Below are 9,260 nucleotides of genomic sequence, written 5' to 3'. Positions count from 1 at the left end.
GAGACCGTCCTCGCCGACGCTCCCATCGCCGCCGTCGCCGCACCGACGCAGTCGCCGAGCGTCACGACGCCAAACGCCAAATTCGCCGCGCTCGAAGCCGAAGCCGCGGCGGCGGCGGCGGCCTCCGCGGCAGCCTCGAGCTCGATCTGCGCCTCGAGCGCGGCAAACTCCGCGGTCGACGGCGTGAGCTGCGACTGAAGCGTGGACGACACCGCGGGCGCGACCGTCGTCGTCGGCGGCGGCGGCGAAGGCGAGGGCCCGGGTTTCGCCGCGGAAGCCGCCGCCGCCGCCGCGGCTTCGGCTTCGAGCGCGGCGAATTCGGCGTTTGGCGTCGCGACGCTCGGCGACTGCGTCGGCGCGGCGACGGCGGCGATGGGAGCGTCGGCGAGGACGGTCTCTTCCACGGGCGCCGCCGGGACGGCCGCCGCCGGCTGCTCGGTCGCTAAGACCGCCGCGGGCGCGGGCGCGACGGTTGACGTTCCGTATTCCGCGCCGCCGCCGCCGTCCTCCGCCGCCGCCTCCTCCTCCTCCTCCTTCTTCTCCGTCGTCGCCGCGTCGACGTCTCCGACGCGCGCCTTCAACGCCGTCAGCGCGTTCGTCAGCTCCTCTCGCGGCGTCGCCTTACGCTTCACGCCCTGCTCGAGCCACGAGATCGCCATCGCGTGATCCCCCGCGTCCTCGGCCCTCTGGCTCCGCCGCGTCCAATACGCCGCTTGATTGGCGTTTGGTAGCGACCGCAGCGCGAATCCCGGGTGCGCGGAGACGACGCCCCCCGCGGCGTCGTCCGCGAACACGGAGACCGCGGCGAAGCGCCCCGGGATCGGCTGCTGCTTTCGTCCGGGGGTGTGGTGCGGCGCGGCGCTGGCGCCGAACGCCGTCAGACGCGCGGCGCCGCCGCCCATGCCGGTCGTCCCTCCCGCGCGCGTCGGCGTCTTCGGTCGCGTCGGCGTCTTCGGCTTGAGATCCACCCGCGTCGGCGCGCGCGCGAAGCGCGACGGCCCGTCCGCGATCGTCGGCGCCTCGGGTTTCCCCGGCGTGGTGGGGCGAGTCGCGTTCGCGATGGAGACGCGTCGCGACGCGCCGGGGGTGACGCCGGGCGTCTTCGCGCCCCCGCCCGGGGTCTTGACGTTGACGCGCGAGGGGGAGCCCATGCCTCCCATCGTCGTCCGACGCGTCTCCTCGAACGTCCCGCCGCCGCGGTAGTAGACCCCGAACGCGCTCTTCGGCGTTTTCGGCGCGTCACCGCGGCCGCCCGGCGTTTTCGAGCGCGATGGCGTCTTGAGGATCGACTTCCCCGGCGTCGTCGCCGTCGCTAGGTTGGCGGCGTTCGTCGTCGTCGCGCGCAGCGACGGTATCGCCGTCGTCGCCGCGTTCTCGTCGATCTCGGGTTCTTCGTCGTCCGCGCTCGCCTCCGCCGCCGCGCGAGGCGGGGAATCCCATCGAACGTCGCTGTGTCGTCGCGCGCGCGCGGGGTCGAACACCCCCGTCGCGAACGGTTGCGTCATGCTGCGTGTCGCGGGCGGGCGGTGAGGCCGTGTGCGCGCGCGTGTGCGCGGCGGTAACGTTCGAGCGTTTGTATTGTTGGTTCCCCCGAGAGCGCGAAGAGCGAGATCCCCAAAGTTTCGACCGACCGCAAAATTAACGTTTCGTCCCCGGCCCGGTGCCATTTTTAGAGTCGAGCGTCGACGAACGACGACGCGCGGCACTCGGCGCGGCACGCGCGCGCGAAGTCTATCGTCGCCGTCGTCGTCGCAGGACGCGCCAACGCGCGGACGGGCATCGCGCGAGGAGAGAGAGGCGAGAAGGAGCGCGCGGACGGCACTGCGTCGCGCGAGGGAGAAGGGGGTGATCGACGCTCGCGCTCGAATTAGGGCACGCGAGAGGAGGGAACGAGCGAGCGACGGTCGCGAGGAGCATGGCGGACAAGAAAGCCCCCGAGGAGACGGAGGAGAAGACGCAGGCGAAAGAGCACGACGTCTCGATCGTGCTGTCGTACATGGACGACGAGCACGAGAAGGCCGCGATCGAGGTCCGCGAGATGCCCCCGCCCCCCCAGCCCCGGTCGACGAGAGCGCTTCTGGTTTTTCGTTTTTGACTTTGATTTGGATTTTGATTCGACGTCTTCGCCGCCGCCGCCCGCGTCCCCGCTGACATGCCATCCTCCCCCCCCCACGTCACGTCGCGTCGCGTCGCGTGCCCACCCTAACCTCCCCACCCCAGGTCGCGTGCGCGGCGTTCGATAAGTTCACGCAGTACAAAGACGTCGCGCAGTGTATTAAAAAAGAGTACGACGCGAGATATCCGAGCACGGGCAAGGCGACGGACGGCGTGTACCACGCCGTCGTGGGGAAGCACTTCGGCGCGTCGTTCTCGCACGAGACGAACAGCTACGTGCACCTGAAAGTGGACCTGAACAACGTCGTCGTTTTTAAGAGTAAGGACTCGCCGTTCGACATCGATCAACCGTGACGAGCGAGCGATTTTGGTCGGCGGGGGCGGGGGCGGAAGGGCGGGTTGAAAAAAAGTCAAGTCGCGTGAAAGGGCACCTGACTAAATAGCTATGCAAAAAAACATATTATTGTTGGTTTTCTATGACTAAATACACATAGGGCCCTAGGACTTTTCGCCATTTTTCGTGAAGGAATCTTTCTAGAAGCATCCTGTTAGCCTGTCTGGTACAACAGTGTAGAAAGAATTCCCGCACGACAACCGCAAGATCCGCTAGGTTTACCCGCTTTAGAAAGAACGGCATCGTCGCGCGCGCGCGGCCGCCATGTGGCGCAAGCACTCGCGCACCCCGATGGACGCGGACGGGTACAACTGGCGCAAGTATGGCTGCCGCGTCAACGTCGCGTTCGACGCGCGGACGACGTACTTCAAGTGCGCGACCCCGGGGTGCGGCGCGAAGAAAAGAATGGTCACGTCGCTTCACACATGTCGCACCACGGGCGCGATCATGGACGGAGAGACGGTCCACGTGCACGACGGCAATCACACGCACGCCCCGCACGCCCCGCACGCGCGCGCCGGGCCCAACCCGCGCATTTTGCGCCGCGTCGTCGTCGACGACGAGGCGGCGACGGGATGGGCGGACGTCGCCGCGGCGATGTCCGGGCGCCTGTCCCCCGACACCCCGTCCGGGGCGGACTCGCCGAAGCGCGTCGCCGGCGGCGGCAGCGACGGCGGCAGCGACGGCGGCGCCGCGGCGCCGCCGACGGCGCCGCGCGCGCGCGAACGACGCGGAGGCGGCGGCGGCGTCGCGGCGGCGGCGACGACGACGACGAGAAGAGGCGACGGCGGCGACGCCGCCGCGGATCTGGCGAACGACGACGCGTCGCGACGACGCGCCGTGCGGCACCTCCGCGAGCACACCGCGCGGCTCGCGAGCGCGGGGGACGCGCCGCAGCCCTCCGCGACGGCGCAAGCGTCGCTGATGCTCGCGGCGTCGTGCGCGGAGGCGGTCGCGTGCGCGTTCGGGGTGGCGAGGGCGAGCGAGTTGCGCGCGGCGGCGTTCGCGCGCGTCGCGCCGCCGATCGACATCGCCAAGGCGTTGGAAGCCGCGGGCCGGAGGATCGCGGAGCTGGAGCAACGGCTGCGGATGTACGAGGGCGGCGGCGGCGTAGGCGGCGCGAGCGCGATGTACGACGGGTGGACGAACGCGTTGACGTTGGGGGGGATGGAGGTGGTCCCGAGGCTGCCGGCGACGGCGCCGCGCGATCCGAGCGCGCCGCCGCCGCCGCCGCCGTCGTCGCGGGCGGCGTTCCCGACCGAGTTCTTCGCGGCGCTCGACAAAGAGAGGAAGCGCGTGGACCGTTTGAACGAGGCGGAGGAGATCGCCGTCGCGGGGGGGCTGGAGAGGTTGAGAGGGAGAGGGAGGAAGCCGACGCCGACGCCGACGCCGACGCCGCCGAAGCCGACGACGACGCCGACGCGACCGAGGAGCGTCCGCGGCCGGGGGAAACCGCCGAGGGAAAAGTCCTTAAGGAACGGCGATCACCACGCGAACGCGGTCGTATGGGAACCAGTGTATAGAACGCGCCAGGAAGTCCACCACGCCGATGATAACGGCGGCGGGAACGTCGCGAACGCGCTCGAGGCGGCGATGCAACGCAAAGCGACGCAAGCGGCGGCGGCGGCGATGGCGGCGGGGATCATCTCCGCGGAGGTGGCGAAGACGCCGACGCCGACGCCGCCACCGCCGCCGCCGACGACGACGACGAACCTCGCCCTTACCCCGGAGCCGGGGCGGACCGGCGGTCCCTTCGTCGTCGTCCCGAAGGCTGACGTCGGGACCAAACGACGGTACTCGTGGGAGATGGACGACGGCGATGACGGCGACACCGGGGAGGACGGCGCGGGCGCGAAGCGAGGGAACGCGCCGCGGCTCGGCGTCGCCGCCGTAGTGAGTTGAGCGTTCGTCGCCGCGGGTAGTACGGAAGTACTTTCGTACGACGTACGCGTGAGGGTATTCATTCATTCGCGACGCCGCGCCGTCCGTCGTTCGTCGTTCCCGTCGTCGATCGCGATGCGTTATTCGTCGTTAGTCGTTCGTCCTTCGTTCGTTCACGCGCACGCGTTCGGCGCGGCAGGCGTGAGCAGCGCCCTCGCCTGCGTCTGAAGCCGCCGCAACGCGTCGAGCTTCCCGGGCTCGAGCGCCGCCGCCGCGCCGTCGCCGTCGCTGTCGCCCGCGCACAACAGCATCGCTCTCTGCGCGACGGTGGCCACCCGTCGCGCGCGCTCCACCCCCCACGGGTCCGGGTCTTCTGTGTTTGTGGTTGTAACTCTCGATCCGCCGCCGTTACCGTCGCGCGCGTCCACCTCCCGCGCGATGGCCCACGCGGCGTCCATCATCGCGTTCGGAAATCCCATCGTCGCCGCGAGCCGCAACCCGTAGTGATCGACGACGCACTCGCCGTCCACGAGCTTGTATCGGAAATCGAGCTCCCCGCGGCCGTGCACGGCGTCGTATCCGCGTCCGTCGCGGCCGTATCCGCGTCCGCCGCCGCCGCCGACGACGCCGCCGCCGCCGCCGACGACGCGGACGCTCAGGCTCGACACTCTCACTCCCGGGTACATCGTCGCGAGACCGCGCAATCGATCCGCGTGCGTCGCGAAGACGCACTTCAAGTCCATCCTCAACAGCGCCTCCGCGCACGCCCACGCGACGCGCTCGCCGTCGCCCGAGCTCGTCGACCGCCCGAGCTCGTCGACGAGGACGAGCGAATCTCTCGTCGCGTTCGCGAGGATGTGCTGCATCTCGCGCATCTCCACCATGAAGGAGCTCGCGTCCGTCTCGAGCGAATCGCCGGTGCCGACGCGCGCGTAGATGGCGTCGATCGGGGGACAGCTGAAGAACGAGGCGGGGACGTAACACCCCGCGTGCGCGAGGACGACGAGCGTCGCGACCTGTCGCGCGTAGGTGGATTTGCCGGACATGTTCGGACCGGTCACGAGCGAGAACGGGAACGCGTCGGAGAGAAACGTGGAATTCGGGACGAAGAGCCCGCCGCCGCCGCCGCCGCCGCCGCCGCCGCAGACGCCGCCTTCCATCAGCGGATGCCGCCCCTCCTCGATCGCGAGCGGGCCGTTGGACGTGAACGCCGGCCGCGTCCACGCCCCGCGCGCGTTCATGACCTTCGCGGCGAACGCGAGGAGGACGTCGAGTAACGACAGCGCGGCCGACAGCGCCCCGAGCGCGGGGAAATTATCCCTCACGGAACGCACGAGCTCGTCGACGACGCCGGCGCTGCGCGCGAACGCGTCGTCCATCGCTTCCTTGTGACGCGCGTTCAGGCGCTCCAGCGTGGACGTCGTGCACTTCACGCTCGGCGGCGTCGCGTTCAAGTACGCGTCGCCGCCGCCGCGCGCGTCTCGGCGCGTCTCGACGCGGCCGTCCACGCGCTGGAGGCTGTGGAGGACGCCGCCGCCGCTGCCGCGCGTCGCGCACGCGGTCATCACGCCAAACTCCACCGCGGAGACGCTCAGCTGGAACCCCCTCGCGTCCGAGTACGTCAACCGTAAGCTCTCCGCGCCCGCGAGCTCGCGCGTCGTGCGAAGCAGCTCGTGCGCCGCCTCCGTCGTCTCGCAAAACGACCGCCGGGCGAGGTCCAAAAACGCATCCACGCCTCCCTTGACGGCGAACACCTGGCGCGTCCGCTGCGCGAAGGTGGACCGGCCTTCGACGACGTCCGGCTCGAAGACGTCGTCCACGCGCGTCAGGAACGATTGGAAGAAGTCCTTCCCGCACGTGGAGCCAATCTCGCGAAGCAGCGGGGACGCGCACGCGCGAAGGGCGTCGCCGACGCCCGGGACGACGCGTAACGTCGCGCGCACGCCGAGGATGGTTTTAATCTTCGCCGCGACCTTCGCCGGGTTAGGCGGCGGCGGCGGCGGCGGCGCGGTAACGGTCACGCCGCCGCCGTTACCTACCCCTCCCCCTCCCGAACCACCCGGCGCGAACTGCGCGATGACCTTGTCCACGTCCGCGGCGCCCGGCGTCGACCGCAGCGCCGCCCGCAACTCCGTCGCGAGCCCCCCGGCTGAGGGTCGTTCCGTACGATGCGACGTCGGGGTGGAGTTCAAAGGCGTCAGTCGAAGTTGAAAGGCATCCTGTGCGGGGATTGAAAGCGAGGGACCCTGGGCGGAGAGTAACGCAGGCAAAAGTCCTTAAGGATCGGCGTTCACCACGCGGACGGGGCCGTATGGGAACCAGTGTACGGTAGAACGCGCCCGAGAGCAGCTCCGACAGCGCGTCCAACCGCGCGTCGATCGTCGCGTGGTCCCTCAGCGGCTGCAGCAGCGACGCCTTCAGAAGCCTCGCGCCGGACCTCGTGACGCACGTGTTCAAGAGCCCGAACAGCGACCGCGGCGCGACGGTCGCCGCGAGCGCGACGTTCCCGCTGCCGGCGCCGCCCGTTCTCGCCGCCGCGCTCGACGCCTTCGGGTCGTTCCAAGCGACGTCGGGGTGGAGTTCAAAGGCGTCAGAAGCGGAGTTGAAAGGCATCGAGGTGTGTCGGGATTGAAAGCGCGGGATGGGCGGAGAGAATCGCCGGGAGATAAAGTCCTTAAGGATCGGCGTTCACCACGCGAACGCGGTCGTATGGGGACCAGTGTACAGAACGCGCCTTGGCGTTGGACGGTTCCCGCGCCGCCTCTCCGCGCGCGCCGATCGGCGCGGCGATCTCCAGGCACCGCGCCGTCGCCGGGTCGATCGATATGAAGTGCTCCGAGCGCGCGCACGTCACGGTGACGGTTCCCAGGAGCGCGTCGAAGCCCGGGGAGAGGCGGAGGCGGTCGACCGCGGCGGCGGCGGCGGCGGCGGCGGGCGCGGCGCCGCCGGCGTCGACGAACGCGAGAACCGCGGCGGCGGCGGCGAAGGCGAGGTACACGTCGCGCGGGTTCGCCGCGAGCCGCGAGCCGACGCGCGCGCATCGCGTCACGAGCTCCGCGCCGAGGGTGTCGTCTGCGGCGGAGGCGGGAGGGGTGAGGAGGGAGGGGTGAGGCGGGAGGAGGAAGGAAGAGGCGGGACGACGGGAAGAAGAGAGCGCGCTGCCGTGGCCTCGACGACGCGGGTTCTCCGTCCGTCCGTCGCCTCGCCGGCGTCGCGCGCACCGAAGAGGCGCCTGGAGAGCTCCACGATCGCGACGTCCCTCGCGCGCGCGAACCTCCGAACGGCGCGGTTGATGCCCATCCCGCCGTCGCCGCCGCCCGCGCCGCCGACGACGAGGACGACGCCCGGGCGCGAGGACGCGAGCTCGCAGAGCGTCGCGCCGTACGACGCGCCGCCCTCGACGTGCTGCTCCAAGACGAGCGCGCCGCCGCCGCCGTCTTCTCGGTCGAACAGCGCTATCCCGACCTCGTGCGCGCGGTTCTCGATCACGGCGCACACGACGGCGACGGGCGGCGCGCTCGCGGGAGGCGCGGGCGGCGGGCGGGAGGCGGCGTCGCGGTCGCGGTCGCGTTCGAACCGCGACGCGTTCGCGCGTCGACGCGGGAGGAAGCGCCCCTCCTCCTCCTCCGCCTTTTCCGCGCCGTCGATCTCGCGATCGTCCTCGCGCGCGTGCGACGCCATGAGCGCGGCGACCCTTCGCACGTCGAACGACGACGCGGGCGGCATGGCGGTGGGCGGGGCGCGCGCGGGGGGAGAGGAGCGCGAGGGCGCGAACGTGATAGTGTCCGTATTAAAAAGAATAGACTAGCGGCTTATGCGTACAGCTGTGAAAGAATCGTATCGTGCTCGTATGAGCATTTACCCTCAAGAGGGCGCGACGCTCAGAAGAGCGCGGCGCCGTTGGTGAACTTCTCCGCGAAGAGGAGCGCGACGAGGCCGATCATCGCGCCGCGGCCGTTCGTCATCTCCGACTCCGCCTTGAACATGAAGAAGTCCTTCGGCGCCTTCTCGAGGCCGGACTCCTCGTTCCCGCGGAGCACCGGCGCGAGCGACGCCGCGAGCGTCGCGAGGACGACGACGGGGACGAGGAACGCGCCGCCGGCGGGCCCGGTGACCGTGTCCACCACGCCGTCCGCGAGCGTGAACGTGCGCGTGTTGAACACCTGCCTCGCGAGGGACTGGTCGTTCGTGATCTCCGCGGAGAGCGCGACCATCCAGCCGATCATCGCGGCGCGGCCGTTGATGATCTCGATGGCGCGCGGCTCCTTGAACGCGACCATGGCGTCCGTGAACATGGACATGTCGTCGCCGAGCGGCGCAGCCTCCGCGATGGAGCCGTCCGCGGGGTCGATCGCCGCCTTGAACGCGGCCGGGGCCTCGACGGCCGCGGCCGCCGCGGGCGCCGCGGGGGTCTGGATCTCGCACCGCTCGCCGTTGAGCTGGTCCTCGGTGAAGACGGTCACGTTCGGCATGGCGATGTCCTCGGACGGGCCCTCCGGGGTGCTCGCGTCCGCGCGGACGACGGTCGCGCGGCGCGCGTTGCGGGCGACGCGCGTCGCGGAGAGGCCCGCGACGGCGGAGACCTTGACGGTGGAGGCGGAGAGGGCGAACATCGTGATGTGGTGGAGGTGGTGGGCGTGCGTGTGCGTGCGCGTGAGAGTGGCGGCACTTCGAGGCGCAGACGCGTCGAAAAAGAAAAAGGTGACATTTGCGTGGCCTCGAAACGCCGGAAAAAACAAGCGACGCAGCGCGATTTCTTACTGTTTGCCCAAACCAACAGTACGGTTTTCGTAGTAGTTTTCATGCTGCGCGCAGAGACTGCCACGTCAACCTTACTCACTCGCGGGCGCTGTGCGCCTCGCGTTCCGCG

At 70.2% G+C, this 9,260-nt stretch overlaps 5 protein-coding genes across 5 annotated transcripts in view; 1 reads left to right on the top strand and 4 right to left on the bottom strand.

Annotated features, from left to right (window-relative positions):
• The window catches only part of MICPUCDRAFT_40696 (uncharacterized protein), a gene marked incomplete at both ends in the record, with an annotated part of 4,019 nt that extends 2,514 nt beyond the window's left edge, over nucleotides 1–1,505 (bottom strand). The window contains one exon of the mRNA XM_003059845.1: nucleotides 6–1,505. Coding sequence (XP_003059891.1) covers nucleotides 6–1,505 — 1,500 coding nt within the window. The remainder of the gene's footprint in view (nucleotides 1–5) is intronic.
• Nucleotides 1,506–1,915: 410 nt separating this feature from the next.
• Nucleotides 1,916–2,469, top strand: ODA-LC6.2 (flagellar outer dynein arm light chain 6; the record flags this gene model as incomplete). Its single annotated transcript, XM_003060135.1, has 2 exons — nucleotides 1,916–2,029; nucleotides 2,221–2,469. 2 exons carry the CDS (start codon nucleotides 1,916–1,918, stop codon nucleotides 2,467–2,469), a joined length of 363 nt encoding a protein of 120 aa, XP_003060181.1.
• Nucleotides 2,470–2,991: 522 nt separating this feature from the next.
• Nucleotides 2,992–4,155, bottom strand: MICPUCDRAFT_47770 (uncharacterized protein; the record flags this gene model as incomplete). Its single annotated transcript, XM_003059844.1, has 2 exons — nucleotides 2,992–3,850; nucleotides 4,079–4,155. 2 exons carry the CDS (start codon nucleotides 4,153–4,155, stop codon nucleotides 2,992–2,994), a joined length of 936 nt encoding a protein of 311 aa, XP_003059890.1.
• Nucleotides 4,156–4,563: 408 nt separating this feature from the next.
• MSH4 (MutS 4) lies at nucleotides 4,564–8,116 on the bottom strand (the record flags this gene model as incomplete). The annotated part of the gene is made up of 4 exons (XM_003059843.1): nucleotides 4,564–6,636; nucleotides 6,710–6,937; nucleotides 7,083–7,462; nucleotides 7,612–8,116. The coding sequence occupies 4 exons, from the start codon at nucleotides 8,114–8,116 to the stop codon at nucleotides 4,564–4,566; spliced, it is 3,186 nt and encodes a 1,061-aa protein (XP_003059889.1).
• Nucleotides 8,117–8,269: 153 nt separating this feature from the next.
• ELIP4 (early light induced protein-like protein, chloroplast precursor) lies at nucleotides 8,270–9,003 on the bottom strand (the record flags this gene model as incomplete). Its single annotated transcript, XM_003059842.1, has 1 exon — nucleotides 8,270–9,003. The coding sequence occupies one exon, from the start codon at nucleotides 9,001–9,003 to the stop codon at nucleotides 8,272–8,274; it is 732 nt and encodes a 243-aa protein (XP_003059888.1). The 3' UTR covers nucleotides 8,270–8,271.
• Nucleotides 9,004–9,260: the final 257 nt, after the last annotated feature.

The sequence above is a fragment of the Micromonas pusilla genome (genome assembly GCF_000151265.4).
Source record: "Micromonas pusilla CCMP1545 genomic scaffold MICPUCscaffold_7, whole genome shotgun sequence".
In the NCBI taxonomy this organism is placed as follows: Eukaryota; Viridiplantae; Chlorophyta; class Mamiellophyceae; order Mamiellales; family Mamiellaceae; genus Micromonas; species Micromonas pusilla.
Note: the sequence above shows the minus strand (reverse complement) of the source record. Positions and strands in the feature narration are given on the sequence as shown.